Source organism: Sorex fumeus, unplaced genomic scaffold (assembly GCF_029834395.1).
Source record: "Sorex fumeus unplaced genomic scaffold, SorFum_2.1 ptg000063l, whole genome shotgun sequence".
Taxonomy (NCBI): domain Eukaryota; kingdom Metazoa; phylum Chordata; class Mammalia; order Eulipotyphla; family Soricidae; genus Sorex; species Sorex fumeus.
The window spans coordinates 5,223,432-5,239,079 of NW_026606120.1; the positions used below are offsets into that span (position 1 = coordinate 5,223,432).

The 15,648-nt window shown below is 53.6% G+C and overlaps 2 protein-coding genes across 2 annotated transcripts; one reads left to right on the top strand and one right to left on the bottom strand.

Moving 5' to 3' along the window:
• The first annotated feature begins 4,927 nt into the window (after positions 1-4,927).
• On the top strand, positions 4,928-10,056 carry POU5F1 (POU class 5 homeobox 1). The gene is made up of 5 exons (XM_056127688.1): positions 4,928-5,332; positions 8,144-8,264; positions 8,535-8,665; positions 9,513-9,671; positions 9,790-10,056. Exons 1-5 carry the CDS (start codon positions 4,928-4,930, stop codon positions 10,054-10,056), a joined length of 1,083 nt encoding a protein of 360 aa, XP_055983663.1.
• A 2,946-nt stretch (positions 10,057-13,002) lies between these two features.
• TCF19 (transcription factor 19) lies at positions 13,003-14,883 on the bottom strand. Its single transcript, XM_056127691.1, has 2 exons — positions 14,388-14,883; positions 13,003-13,565 (listed from the first exon to the last, which is right to left on the bottom strand). The coding sequence occupies exons 1-2, from the start codon at positions 14,620-14,622 to the stop codon at positions 13,003-13,005; spliced, it is 798 nt and encodes a 265-aa protein (XP_055983666.1). The 5' UTR covers positions 14,623-14,883.
• Between the last annotated feature and the right edge of the window lie 765 nt (positions 14,884-15,648).

Sequence of the window (15,648 nt, forward strand, 5' to 3'; positions counted from 1 at the left end):
GGAGGAACTTGTTCTAAGACTGGTTTTAACAGCAGAGATTTAAAGAGCAGCCAAGGGAAAAGCGGAGTCTCAGTTAGGGTTTGTTTCCTCAGTGGCCAGGCCTGTCTGCAAACTCTCACACCTACACTTTGAGGATGCGGACACGCCTCCCTGGTGCTCAGGGGCTCCCCCTGGCTTAGAGGTGGGGGGTCGCTTTCTGTAGTATGGCGGTGCAGGGGATTGAACTCAGCCCCTGCATGCTCAGTTAGTTGAGCCTTTGCTCTGGACCCCACCATCCTCCCGCTCACTTCCTTTGCCTCTGTTTCCCAGGGAATTTGGGTTTTTTGTTTGTTTGTTTCTTTGTTTTATTTTGTTTTTCTTTGTTTAGCCATACCCAAGTGAGATGCCAGAAGACCACTTCTGACTCTGTGCCCTGGGGGTTGCTCCAGGCCAATGCTGCTCAGGGATCAGGTGGTGCCAGGAGTGAACCTGCCCCTCCCACCTTAAGAGCTTGCCCTTTGGTGAGAAGTTTTACCTCCTCAGGACTCTTTATTTTATTTTTTTCTTTTTGTGTCACACCTGGCAATGCTCAGGGACTACTCCTGGCTCTGCATTCAGGAATCACTCCTGGCAGTGCTCGGGGGACCATATGGGATGCCGGGGATTGAACCCAGGTTGGCCAAGTGCAAGGCAAACACCCTACCCGCTGTACTATTGCTCAGGCCCTAAGAAATCTATAATCTCTCTCTCTCTCTCTCTCTCTCTCTCTCTCTCTCTCTCTCTCTCTCTCTCTCTCTCTTTTTTCCTTTTTGCTTTTTGGGTCATACCCAGCGATGCACAGGGGTTACTCCTGGCTCATGGACTCAGGAATTACTCCTGGAGGTGCTTGGGGGACCACATGGGATAATGGGAATGAACCCAGGTTGGCCATGTGGAAGGCAAACGCTCTACCCACCGTGCTATTGCTCCACCCCCAGAAATCTATCTATCTATCTATCTATCTATCTAAATATATATCTATATCTATATATAAATATATCTATCTCTATATAAAAATATGTATATATATATTTTTCCTTTTGGGTCACACCTGGCGATGCACAGGTGTTACTCCTGTCTCTGCACTCAGAAATTACTCCTGGCGGTACTCAGGGGGACATTATGAGATGCTAGGAATCGAACCCGGGTCGGCCGCGTGCAAGGCAACTGCCCTACCCGCTGTACTATAGCTCCAGCCCCGAAATCTCTATTCTTATGCCAGGAATGTGCCAGGAGATGCAGGAGCATGCGTGGGAGTGGGGAACATCATTATGTCAAGCTGGAAGCAATTTATTTAGCTCCAGTCCTCTTTAATCAGCCAGAAAACAGAGGCACAGGTGGAGGGGAGGTACAGTAAATTTGCGAGTGAGAGCCACGTCTGAACCCTGGTATACAGAATGCAGAAAGTGACTCACCCCTCCTTTATTTATTTTTTGGGGCTTTTTGGGTGACACCGGTGATGCTAAAGGGTTACTCCTGGCTCTGCACTCAGGAATTACTGCTGGTGGTGCTCGGGGATCATATGGGATGCCAGGATTGAACCCAGGTCAGTCGCATGCAAGGCAAATACCCTACCCACTGTACTATCACTCCAGTCCCCAGAATGTAACTCTGGACCCTTCTCCCCACGGCACAATCTCCCTTGTCTTTCCCTCCCCAGAGCACATGTCTCCATGCGCACAAGTGTCTGAAGTGACAAAAACATGCGTTTATGGAGCCCTTCTAGAGAAGTTGGGATTGGTTAACAGGGAGCAGCAGAGGAGATACAATTAGAAATTAAGGGTGACAATCGCCCAGTAAGCCTGGGCCTCTCCTTAGGCCTCCACTCTGTCCCTTTTTCTGCATTATTTATTTATTGTTTTGGTTTTGGGGGGTCACACCCAGCAGCGCTCAGGGGTTATTCCTGGCTCTGTGTTCAGGGATCACTCCTGTATGCTCGGGGACCATATTGGATGCCGGGGATTGAACCTGTGTCACCCCTTGCAAGCCAAGTGCCCTAACTGCTGTACTATCCGGCCCCTCCTTCTGTCTTTAGGTAGACAGCACCCAGAAATCCTAAGAAGTGGCTTGTCCCCTGTGTAGGGTGCGCCTCCCTAAGCACCCATGGCTGCCTTTTTAGCTGCTTCCCAATCAAGTGGCATCCAAGGCCTTAGGGAGGGAACGTAATCAGGGACAGCAGCAAGGCCCTGATTACAGTTTGTTGTGACCAAGCTGACCGGCCCCACCTGGGAGTGTGGCATCCCCCCAGTTTAGATGCACATTTGTCACTGTGAAGGACGTATGACACTATAATCAAGGGATGTGCAGGATCTGGGGCCCAGTTTGGGGCTTGGGGGACGTGAGGATTTTCAGGACTCTGAGACCCAGGTCTGAGGACTTGCTCAGTTTCCAGTCCCCTGCAGGCCGGCAGCCCTGGGCTGGGGTGTGGTGGGGAGCCTGGGCAGAAGTGGAGCCACCCACCCTTCAGGCCTGACAGGAGGGTGGGGACACGGGAGGGGACACTGCTAAGCCTCCACCAGCCCAGAGCTCTCCGGGAGAGGCCCATTGTGGCTGCAGATATACGGAACTTCTTGAGACTTCCAAGCTCAGCACTGGCCTGGCTCAGTTGTCCTGCCCAAGCTGGCCTGGCACTAGTTCTTTTCTGCTCTTTACAGCAGAAAACTTAGCACCAAGCCAGAAACTTAGCACCAAGAGCAACTGTCTATCATAACTGAAAAACAAGAGATGGTTTTGAGTGGGGAAATTGGAAATGTATTTTTTTTTTTGAAGGCCGCTGGGAAGACAGGACTGGTGTGGAGATGGGGGTTCTGGGAGCTGAGGGGTGCCTAGGCACTGCGGCTTCCCCGGGCCTGCCCCTCCCCCGCTCTGGGAGGCTGTCTCCTCGGCAGACAGCAGATGGATGCATGACAAAGGTGCCCCGATGGCTCTGTCCTGGGGGTTGGGGAGATGGCTGGGGAGGGGCCCCTTTAGTCCAAAGAGCATCTCCACCCCCTCCAACCTTTTATGCAGTGCTGGGCTTAGAGGTTTAGAGGCTCCCACAGTCCCGGGGTTTAGTGGGGAAGTGCCTGCATGCTAGTGGTAGCTGTTCAAAAATGACTTTCAGGATTGGCACAGGAATTGGGTGTGTTTACAGATATAGGGGGTAAAAAGACTCATCGGTAAGTGAAGACAGCAGGCAGTCAGGAGGGTCCCCACTGGCTACGGGACTCCTCAGAAGCCAGAGCTGCTGGACCGTACAACCGAACCTCCCTCCTTCCCCCTGCTCAAGTGCTGTCGGTCGGGTTCTGAATTCGGGGTTCTCACCTTCACGCTGTGGAGAACTCATTCCAGAGCCTTTCTGCAGTCCCCTAGTTTACTTCGGGTAGGGTGGGGCATTTAGGGCAAATTTGGGGAACAGACAGGCATCCCACACGGACTGGCACTCTGAGGGCCATTCCCTTGCAAAGAGAATCAAATGCTAGGCCAGCAGCGCGCGCCCCTCAGAGAAAGAGGGGCTGAAAAATAAAGACCCCATGGGATAGCTTGGGCTAGGCTTCCTGCACCCCCTCCTAAGGGCTCTTCACCTCCTCTCCTTGCCACCAGTCCCCCTAAACAAAGCGCATCCTTTGGTTTGGGGTCTGGGGGAGGGGTAGATGACAGGGCTACACCTCCAGCCTCCAGAGGAAGGGGAGCAGGATACCTGGTTCCCCGCGGGGGGCTCTGTCTGAGGCCCAGTCTTTGAGGGGGATGGGGGTGTTGCTGGAGCTCTTTTAGCTGCTCTGAGGGGAATTCTGCGTGAGGGGATTGGGCTTGGGGGGTTGGGGCGCAGGAAGCTGTCCCCAGGGGAGCCATCTAGGCCCATTCAAGGGTTGAGCACTTGTTTAGGGTTAGAGCTGCCCCCTCTGGGGACCGGGATTGTCCAGCCAAGGCCATTGTCCTGCCCCTTCCCCCCAGTCCCTCCCAAGCTTCTTTGAACCTGAAGTCAGATATTTTTTTCCTCTCCCCTCCCTCCTGGAGTTTCCCCACCCAGGGCCTAGGGCAGGAGTCCCGCTTGGAAGTGGGTGGGGGAGGGCGAGCAGGCAACTAGGCGTTGAGGGCCCCTGAAGTGGGAGGCGAGAAACTGAAATGCGGGCTTCGCCGTGGGGGGCCCTTAAAGGGGGTGTCTGATCCCTCAGTCCAGGTTGGGGAACTTGGGCCCGGAGTCTGAGCGGGGCTCCTAGAAGGGGGTTGGGGTGAATCCCATCTGATATTTAAGGTGGGTAGAAGCGGGGGACTCGGGCAGGATTTGGGGTATGGGAGGCCTTGATTGGCAGCCTGCCCTGGAGATGGACACGTTTGCTAACGTCTCGGCAGAGGGGTGCTGGACCTCTGGGGCTTTGGGAAGAACGCATCTGGCCAGTAACTGGGAATGCCTACCGAGGTTCCTGGAGGTAGCGGGCGGCTGTTGCCCTCGAGAGGGTAGCATCAGCGGTCCCCACACCAGCATCAGAGTTTGAGGGACTGTGGGGGTGACCGGGTACTGGATCTTTGAAGGGGGCCAAACACCTGGGCTTCTGCAAATCTAGGAGAGCTACCCGGGGTCTCCCCCCCCCCCCCCCCCCCCCCACCGCTCAGAGCCTCTCTGAACCTGACAAACGGAGCAGCTGGTTAGAAGGACCGGGGGACCATCGAGGACCTTGGGGGCGGTAGCCCCGACGGGCGCCTGGTTGGGGCGCCCAAGGCTTCCCTTCACAGATACCACCTCCACCATCAGGCAAATACCCTTCGCCTCAGTTTCTCCCACCCCCACCGATCTCTCCTCCACCCATCCAGGGGGCGGGGCCTGGGGTCAAGGGTAGTGGGTGGGATTGGGGAGGGAGAGAGGTGCTGGGCAGCGCCGCGCAGGGCCCTCCTTCTCCTAGGCCCCCGGCTTGGGGCGCCTTCCTTCCCCATGGCGGGACACCTGGCCTCCGACTTTGCCTTCTCGCCCCCGCCGGGCGGTGGAGGGGACGGGCCGGGAGGGCCGGAGCCCGGCTGGGTCGACCCCCGGACCTGGCTGAGCTTCCCAGGCCCGCCCGGCGGGTCGGGGATCGGGCCGGGGGTCGGGCCCGGGGCTGAGATGTGGGGCATCCCCCCGTGCCCCCCTCCGTATGAGTTCTGCGGAGGGATGGCGTACTGTGGCTCGCAGGTGGGAATGGGGCTGGTGCCCCAGGCTGGCCTGGACACCCCTCAGCCCGACGGCGAGCCCGGCGCGGGGGCGGAGAGCAACTCCGAAGGGGCCTCCCCGGAGCCCTGCGTTGCTCCCCAAGTGGCCGTGAAGCTGGAGAAGGAGAAGCTAGAGCAGAACCCCGAGGAGGCAAGTGAGCCGCAAGGGTCGGGGGAGGGAGGGCCGAAAGGGGCGTCGTGCCTGGGCGGGGAGGGGGGCGGTTGGTGTCCCCCGCGGCTCTCCCCCTCGGGGCGGTGGGCACCTGGACATCCCGCGGTCAGGCGTGTGTGGCGACCCGCCAAGGGGATTGTCCTGAAACCAGGGACTCGGTGGGAAGTGGAAATCAGGACTCATGACGAATGTTGGGGCGTGGGGTGGTTGCTGTCGGGGTGCCCTGCTGTCCGCGGCCCTTGTCAGATTGGGATCTTCACGCCCCGGCCTACCGGAACCCCACACCAGACCAGCTTGGAGTTTGAACCCCTTCCACCAGTCTTTGATTCCTATCGGAGCCGGTGCGTGGCCTTAGGGCAAGGCTGGCCTTGGGTGAAAACATTGTTGATCCCCGGGTTATTGTTCCTGAAAGTGTAGGGTGTGACCGTTTTGGGCCGAGAGTGGTTGGTGCGGGGTTGGGTCCACCTCCCATCAAGTTTCGAGCTTGTCTTGGTTTCTGGCTCCGGGCCATCGAATCTCTGGCTTGCAAAGTGGAGCCCCCGGGCACCCCTTGTGGAAACCTTGAAGAATCCATCTTGGCCTTAATTCTTCAAGTGAGGGAGACGCAGGGGTTGCCTGGAAGGAGTCTGTCCAGGCCCTGCCCAAAGGTAGCTGTCCCCAAGGCATTGGGGACTTCCCGTCCAGCCCGGTTGGGGACTATTAAGGATGTATCTGTCCTCTGGTTGTCCCTGGAAACAAGTGTAAGCAATTAGAGATCAAGTACTAAGCCTTTAGGCCTCACAGAAGGAGGTGTGAGTGGCTTCCTTCCACCTAGTAGCCGGAGACTTAGCTAGAGGCGACCGCTGAGCCTTGAATAATAATGGCTGCCAATTGCAGCCTATTTCTTTAGTGCGGGGCTGTATGCTGGCTTTTTGCATCATTATCTCATTAACGGCACAAAATCTCCGAGGGAGGCATTATTAGCTTGTTTCACGGGTCTTAACTGCTAAATGATGAACTGATGGACTTGAACTGGTCCCCCCAAATTGGAGTTGGAAAAACCTAGATGGGACATCTCTGGGTCCGAGACCTTGACTTTAGACCTCGCAGAAGGAGGTGTGAGTGGTTTCTGTCGACCTAGCAGATGAAGTTGGAAAGCTGGAAATAGAAATTAGTCTGTTTGATGGGGCTGGAGTGAGAGTACAGCAGGTAGGGCGTTTGCCTTGCACACGGCTAACGAGGATTCAGTCCCCAGCATCCCATATGGTCCCCCGAGCACCGCCAGGAGTAATTCTTGAGTTTCTAGCAGAGCTAGGAGTAACCCCTGAGCATCGCCGGCTGTGAACCAAAAAGCAAAAAAAAAAAAAAAAAAAGTTTGACCTCGGCCTTCTGACTGCTTTTGGTCTTTGTCCCCAGACTTCTTTGGTGTGCCCTGGAGTCTCCATCCACCAAACTGCTCAGTCAGTCCTTCCTCTCACCCACCCTCAAAACCCAGATGTCTTGTAGTTCTGACTGTGCATTTTCTCTGTCCGGAGAAAGCTTCCTGGATCACTTCTTCCGATCCCTCATCATCCCTCAAAAGGTCTCAAAACCAGTCAGTCCTTCTTCCACATCTTCCATGCAGTTCTTTGGAAGCACATGTGGATACAATCATTACCACTTTTCATCTCCGCAGTATCTGCAGTGGCTTTTTGTTTCTCTATGGTTCAGGGGATTAAACCCAGGGTTTACACCTACTCAGCTCTCCCTGCTGAGTTACCACCAGTCCCTGTGCTGGCATTCTTGGTGTTGCCTCCCTAACACCTCTGTCAGCTGGAGCAGGCATTTTGAATGTGTCAGATGATTCCATTCCAGAAGTTCTTCAGCTTCTCCCTAAATCCTTGCTCCCTCCTTTCACCCTCTCTCTTCCCTCTGACTTCAGCAGCTGCTCCCCTCTTCCGCTTTCGCAGCCTGTTCAACCCTTCAACCCACCATGTGCCATGCAGATCTTTTCTAAATCGCTCAAACATCACCACCTTTGACCTTCTCTGTTAACCTTCTATGATTCCTGCTCCCACTTGACTTTTACCCAAACTCTTCTGACATTCTAGCGACAGACTACAAACTGAGTTGTTTCCATGTCAGGATGGAAGTTCTAAGTTATTTACTAAGTAGCTAGTTGCTTAAAGGTGTGATAACTGTTGGATTAAGGCAGATTGAATTAATGAGGATGCATCTGTTATTAAAAGGATGCAGTAAAAATCTGGAAAAATCCGGTGTTTAAAACTTGTGTACTAACTATATACATAATGCTTCATATCTTTTTGACACCAGCTTTTGTAGTGGGTTAATTAGTATGCATGCTGTGTCAGTGCGTGGGACCCTCAAAGGAGGCTGGGGGTGGGACCCTTGAAGCAGGCCTGGGGAGAGTATACTGAATGGAGAATGCAGAGTGACTTGTCTCTAACTTTAAAGTGGGTGATGCTACAGTCAAGAGAGTGTGTGTGACGTGTGTAAGAGTGAGTGTGTGACGTGTGTAAGTCAGTGCGGGCTTTTGTGGGGATGAAATGTTCCCTTCATTACCCAGCAGATATTATCACTGAGGCCAGGCCACTGCCCCTTTAACAACCCCAGGTGTGGCTTTCTGGGGTGAATGATTGTAGATTGGTTACTTCTAGTTAGGACCAGCCTGAAGGCAGAGATTCCCAGAGCCAGTCCTTGGGGTCCCAATCATGTCCTAGAGCTCGAATGGGAAGGACTGGGATGGATGGATGGATGGATGGATGGATGGATGGATGTGGTCTCATATGCCACCTGCCTTTTCAAATGCAGTCTCAGGACATCAAAGTGCTACAGAAGGAACTTGAGCAGTTTGCTAAGCTTCTGAAGCAGAAGAGGATCACCTTGGGATATACCCAGGCCGATGTGGGGCTCACTCTGGGGGTTCTCTTTGGTGAGTTTCCCTCAGCATGTTCTGGGACTACATCTCTTGCTGAAAGGAAAATTCGTGAACTTGAGTTTCACCTCCACTCAGGGAGTGCGGGATAGTGTTTCATGGGGGGGGGGGGGGGCAGGGGGCCGGTGGGGTCTGTCTAGAGGAAGGGAGGGAGGGAGGGAGGAGCATCTTGGGCTGTGGGTTTCCCCTGGGATGAAGTGGGTCCTAGGCTTCGGTCACCAGAGCTCTGCCTGTTGCCTCACTATGTTCTCTCCCTGGCCTCCCCAGGGAAGGTGTTCAGCCAAACAACCATCTGCCGTTTCGAGGCACTGCAACTCAGCTTCAAGAACATGTGTAAGCTGCGGCCCTTGCTGCAAAAGTGGGTGGAGGAAGCGGACAACAATGAAAATCTACAGGAGGTAAGAGCGTAGGACTCCACACCTGCTGGTTTTTACAGCTTCCAGTTTGCAGCTCTCCTCCCTCTTCTGAGCCATTCTCCTAGATAAATCCTCAGTTCTGTTGGAGGAGGTTCAAGAACCTTATTTTGGTGGAGTGGGTTTTTGTTCTTTTTGGCGGGGCAAGGCACACCTGGAGATGCTCAGGGGTTACTTCTGACTCTCCACTCAGGAATTACTCCTGGCAGTGCTTGGAGGAACTATGTAGAATGCTGAGGATTGAGTCTATATCGGCTGTGTGCAAGACCCCCGGAGTGGGTTTTCTTATTTTGGTTCTGGTGGGCATTGGTTGGGCCACACCCGACACTGCTCAGAGGCTTCTCCAGGCTGCGTGCTTGGGGTATGCCTTGTCTTGGTGGTGCTCAGGAGGCAACATGGTTCTAGAGAACGAATCTGGCCTCCGGGATGCAGCTCCTGTGTTCCGGTCCTGTGAGCTATCACCGCAGCCCGGAGAGCCACTGGTGTAAACCTTTCCAGCCACCTCTCCTGTAGCACTTGGCTGCGGTGACTCAGGAGTGCATGAGCTTGATGTTCTCTGGCCGACATGCTCTCTAGTCTGTGGTGCTGCTGCTCAGCTGGATCAAAGCTTGCCCTCTTTATATTTTTTGCTTTTTGGGTCAAACCCGGCGATGCTCAGGGGTTACTCCTGGCACTGCACTCAGAAATTACCTCTGGCGGTGCTCAGGGGGCCATATCGGATGCTGGGAATTGAACCCAGGTCGGTTGTGTACAAGGCAAATGCCCTACCCACAGTGCTATCGCACAGCTTGCCCTCTTCTTCTCCCGTGTCACCCTCTCTCCTCTTGGCCAGATATGCAAAGCAGAGACCCTTGTGCAGGCCCGCAAGAGAAAGCGAACGAGCATCGAGAACCGAGTGAGAGGCAACTTGGAGAGTATGTTCCTGCAGTGCCCCAAGCCCACGCTGCAGCAGATCAGCCACATCGCCCAGCAGCTCGGGCTCGAGAAGGACGTGAGTGGGGTCTCCTCCTTCCCAGTCACCTTAGCTTTCCCTGGAAAAGTGGCCTAGCCTGGCCGGCCCCACCGCCCCGAGCTCCTGAGCTCATGCCTCTCTTCGCTATCCTTCCCAGGTGGTCCGAGTGTGGTTCTGCAACCGCCGCCAGAAGGGCAAGCGATCCAGCAGTGACTACGCCCAGCGGGAGGATTATGAGGCTGCTGGGTCTCCTTTCACAGGGGCCCCCGTATCCTTTCCTCTGGCGCCAGGGCCCCACTTTGGTACCCCAGGCTACGGGGGCTCTCACTTCACTACACTCTATTCCTCGGTCCCTTTCCCTGAGGGTGAGGCCTTTCCCCCGATGGCTGTCACTGCTCTGGGCTCTCCCATGCATTCAAACTGAGGTGCCTGCTGTCCCAGAGGGGCAGAGGAGAGGGCAGAGCTAGGGAAGGAGCCTGGGGTTTGTACCAGAGCTTTGGGGGATTGCGTTCTTCATTCACTAAGAAAGGAATTGGGGACACAGGGTGGGGGGGACAGGAAGATTGGGGACTGGTTGAAGGGAAGGTGAAATTCAAGGATGCTCTTGATTTTAATCCCCAATTCACTCATCACTTTGTTCTTAAATAAAGAAGCCTGGGACACATTACACAGTAGGTGGATATTTTTGTCTTTGGTTACTGAAGAGGGGATGGAGCTATGACCCAGAAATCAAGGTGCTGTTTAAATCCCTGCCATAGGATGAGATCGAGCTAGTTTTTTTTTTTTAATTGAATCACCATGAGATAAGAGTTAAAAAGCTTTCATGTTTGAGTCTCAGTCGTACAATGATCGAACACCCATCTCCACCAGTGCACATTTTCCACCACCAATGTCCCCTCCCACCCCGCAACCCATCCTTTCCCCTGCCTCTATGGCAGACAATTTCCCCCATACTCTCAACTTCTCGGCATTATGGTTTGCAATACAGATACCGAAAGGACATTATGTTTGGTCCTTTATCTGCTTTCAGCACACATCCCATCATGCCAAATGGTCCCTCCAACCATCATTGACTTGGTGATCCGTCCTCTACAACTTCCTTCTCCCCTAGTGCATGAGGCAGGCTTCCAGCTATGGAGCAATATTCCTGGCCATTATCTCTACTGTCCTTGGGTGTCAGTCTCATTATGTTATTTTATATTCCACAAATGAGTGCAGTCATTGTATGTCTGTCCCGCTCTTTCTGATTCATTTCACTAAGAGAGCTTGTTCTTAAGAGCAGGTGACAGAATCTTGGCAGATGTGTGACTCGAAGGCCTGTTTGTCCACAGATGCAGTTGCTATGCGTCTGGAACCGACTTTTCGTCCCTCCTCCCTATTCTGGATATGTGCTTGGTAGATACATGCTATGAAATCAGATGTTTAGGTACTTACTACCTCTGTCCTACACTTCACCTTTTTCTTTCATGGTACGAGGGAATTCTTGGTTTGCACTTAAGGTTCCTGTCTTATAGTCTCTGGCTCCTTGTTTTCTTGATAGGAGAAAAACTTGATTGGCCACTTAGGCCAGGCAGAAAGGGTGGATGTGGATGTTTACAATCTAATAAGACTACCTAGGTAAGGCTTTCCTTATAAGGACTGTGGAGATCTGTTTATGGGTTGGGGGCCACACCTCAGGGTGTCCCGGGGGTCACTCCTACTGGTGCCTGGGGGGAACCATGCCGTGTATCTGGGACAGAAACTGTCAGTTGTATGCAAGGCAAGAGCTTTAACCCCTGTAATATCTCTCCGGCTAGATTGGAATTTGGGCTTGGAGAAGGCTCACAGAAAACCAGGTAGGTCGGTCCATCCTAGACCAGGTCAACATCTGATGTGGTAGCTGGTTTACCAGGTTTTCTCTTTCCTTTTGGTGGTACCTGGGATTGAACCCAGGTCTCTTGCATGAAAAGCATATATTTGACCATTAAGCCACATCCATGGCCCCTCAGGCTTTCTCTTTTTCCGCGTAACACTAGAAAAATTAAGGTATTTCCCCCCTTCCACCTGAACTTGAATAAATCATAGCTATCTTATTTATATATTGGTTTCTGGACCACACCTGGTGGTTCTCAGGATTACTCTTGAATTACTCCTGGCAGTGCTTCGGGGATTGTATGAGATACTGGGGATGGAACCCACGTTGGCCACATGCAAGGCAAGCACCCTACCCGCTGTATCTCTCCAGCTCCATCAGCCATTTTAATACTAATGAATCTGATTTCATTTGAACTAGAGATCTCAGTTACTCGCATTTTTTCCCTTGTCTCCTACCCAATTCATACATTTGTGTGCTTTCTCAGGGAGCTGCTTTGTACTCTTCTGTCTTGTCTCCTCATCTCTTCCTTTACTAAGAATAAATACTCAGGAGAAAGTGAAGTTGCTTAATCTTTATTTGAAAACAGAAGTATAGCTCTAGGTCAGCCAGCTCCCAGGGAGGGTTAGAAGCAGAGTAAGTCTTACCCACCAAGTAAGACTTCCCAGGTATGTCTCCTTAAGATTGAGAACCACGAGAACTTCTTGTTCCATGTGGGGCTTTCATCTTCCCAGTGTGGCCTTTGTACTGATGGGTGTTCTGATCATAGACATTCTCGGATCTGTGACAATTAGGCTTGTGACTTGGGGATTTCCAGCTCACTAAAACTTTGTGGAGGCAGCAGAATCTTTGGCAGGAACAATCTCTTCTGTCTTCTTGGCTACAGGGGCCTCCTTCAGGCCTTGAATCCATATCCATTGCCATAGTAAGAAGCCTTTTCCCAGTAGTCATTCCCTCCTGGGGAGGCAAGGGAAGAAGGGGATGTTTCTTAGGACCCATTGGTACCTCCACAGTCCACTCATGGCCTTGGAGGTGCCAGATATGTCCTCTGGTGCCTTGGCTGGTGGTGGGCTTGAGGTGTGGATGCCAATACAACAACCCCTGGGCACCAGAAGTTGGCCTCCCTGGCAGCCTGGATGCTGCGGCCACATGGAACCAGATGTCACAACCATCACACTGGAACCCAGGCCACTGTCTCTTCTTGGGGTAAGCAGCAATAGGCTGCACAGGGCTCCCCAGCCCCAACTTTAGGAGGAGCTAGAGGGGTGCCCACTGGGTGCTTCTGAGGATGCCCACATAGATTTCTGGAGTGACACAAAAACCAAGAGTCATTCGAAACCTAGAGAAGCCAATAACTTGTCCCTGGACCATCAGTCACCCTAGAGAGGGCTGAAGCAGGCCCACCCACATCCTGTGCTACCTCTATCCCCTTCCCATCTCCATCCCTGTGGCAGAGGGCTGCCTTCGGGGGCCTCTCCCTAAGAAGGAAAAGGCAATGAAACAGCAAGGTCTCTGCACTTACCCACTGGTTACCAGGGTGCCTTTTTCTATTCGAAGTTTCTTCCTGGGCTCTACCAGGACCAGCGAGGGGCTATCAGGAGACTCTTTCTCATCATCCAGTTCTGCCAGCACTCGGTGAGCTGATTTCCTCCGATTCCTCTGCAATGGGGCAGAAGAGGCACTCCCCACATTGCCGGGGAGAGTGGAGGAAGGCTGGCTTTGTGGCTTGCTCCCACCGCGGGAGAAGGTGAGGGGCTGGGGCCTCAGCTTGCTGAGGCTGCCAATGGAATTGAGGATCAGTGTGGCTTTGGGAGCAGGGGAGAGGGTGCTGAGGGGACGCTGTGGAGCTCCCTGAGGGGGCAGCATGGGCTGGAAACCGACCCTGGTTCCCTCTTCTCCCCTAGACCGTGGGATGGTAATGGCAGCAAAATCTTGAGGTTTGACTCGAACTTGCTGAAACATGAAGTAGAACTCAGAGGGACTGCTTCCTGGGAGCCCTTCAGGGCCAAAGGTCAGGAGGTCACCATCACTTAACTCCAGCCTGTGTCCCCTGGGAAGTCGGACATTGTTGACCAGCGTCCCTGTTGATGGTATGGTATCAGAGATAACAGGGAAAAAAAAATTGAGAGATTAGGTGGAGAAATAGCTCCGTTTAATTTTTCTGGGAAATAGGAGGAAAAAAAAAACACAACTCTGCTCCATTTGGATTCCCTCAGCAGGTGACATCAGATAAAGCAGCTCCTGGTGGGCTGGGAACTCCTTCTACGGCATGTACACCCACCCTGCTCCAACTCAAGCTCAACTCTGGCTTCAAGTTCTGACTTGACCCCTTAGAGCTATAACTGGATAGCTTAGCCTCTGCCTCGTTTTTGTTGCCTGTGCAATGGGGGTGATACTCCTGCTCACCTACATTATTTAGATAGGAAAATTAAGATGTAGAGAAGTGAGTGAAAGGCGTGGGGTTTCATCTGGGGTCTGTAGCAGAACTGGACTCATGACCCAGGCTTTCTGGGGATCAGTAAAGTAAGATCAGCATGATAGAATTTAGAAACAAAGTGCCAGCAAATCTGGAAACAGCCTTCAGACCTGAGCTCAATCCTGGTGGCCCTAGGACATGCTCACTGATGCTTCCCAGGTACTACACTGGGGATCTACCTCCTAGATTCTTTTTTTTTTTTTTTGTATCACACCCGGTGATGCTCAGGGTTACTTCTGTATGGACCATACGGGATGCTGGGAATCAAACCCGTGTCAGATGCGTGCAAAGCAAATGCCCTACCCCTGTACAATCACGAGCCCCTACCTCCTACATCTTAATTGCTAAACGAAATACCCTGAGAACCTCTGACATGAAGCTCACGGCAAGCTAGGCAGGAGGCTGGCTCAAGGACCTGCTCACTCACCTTGGCTGCTGCGGTCCTCCAGGCTGACCCTCCAGTCATCACCCCTGCGCTCAGCGTGCAGCTCTGCGTGGACTCCAGAGATGAGGCCAGGCTCCCGCTGGGGCAGCAGGGCCACATCACACAGGTCGGCCCTGCAGCCCAAGCGGTAGGTGCAGCCAGCTCCGTGCGGGTGGAAAGTGTAGAGATCGCCGCCCTTGCCGCCCCCTATGCGCAGCAGCTGGAAGCAGGGCAGCATGGGCGGTGTCCCTGACGCGCCACCTTTACACTTCACAAGTCCATCACCTTGCCCACTCCCGAGCCTTGCGAGGTGGCCTGGCTTCACTTTCCATCTGCTGCAGGCAGAACTTGAGCTGTACTTTGTGCAGTTTCGATCTTCGACAACAAATTGTCAAGTAGCTGCGATTGCGGAGGGTCCCCGTGCAGTTCTAACGAACAACCTCTATGGCACCTTGGATGAACCGGATCGACTCAGGTTGCAAAGTATTCTGAGAACCTTTAATCTGCAAATCAATGATTATTAGCCAAGTTCTGAAAAGATGCAAAATACAGGAGGGTGTGTGTGTGCGCGCGCGGCGCAGAATTCCTGATTCAGTGCAACTCGTCACCGCTGTAATTGGAGAATTTTAGTCATACTGCTTATCCAGTAGATACAGATTATCAGAGTAATCCCCCCTGCTCCCCGAGTCTACTAGCTTGGCCCTCAGTGGCAAGCGAATTCACTGTCACCCCCAAAAGGCAGTGTGACAAAGCGGATCAGCACCCCTCCTCCCCCCGCTTCCCGGCTTCTCCGGGTGGGGTAAAAACAGCAAAGAGCTCCCCGAGGACACGCAAGGCAAGTCTCACCTTTTCCCTTTGCCCGATCCAGCCGAGTTTCGGATCTGCTAGGCAGTGCTGTCTCGGAGTGGTCTCTCCAGAGAGAAGGAACCTGTGTGGCTGCACCGGGACCCCTGTGGCGTTCCCGCGGCTGTTTGACAGCCGGGAAGGCGCAGAAGCCCGGCCCGCAGGGGTGCGACCTTCGCGCGCGCGCAGTGCCGAACCCGCCTTCGAAATGCCCGGGCCGAACTTCGCGCCCTGCGAGCCCGCCCCCATACTGTTTCTGATTGGCTAGCTTGTTTCACCTCTTCAGCCCCATTGGGCAGCGCGCTGGGGAGGCGGGGAGAGCCGCGATTGCCCGCCTTCGGCCTTGTCTGATTAGCTCACAAGTTTTCCCGGGTTCCCGAGGTTGGGAGGAGTCGTCAGGGCGCGGAGCCGGGGCAACGCC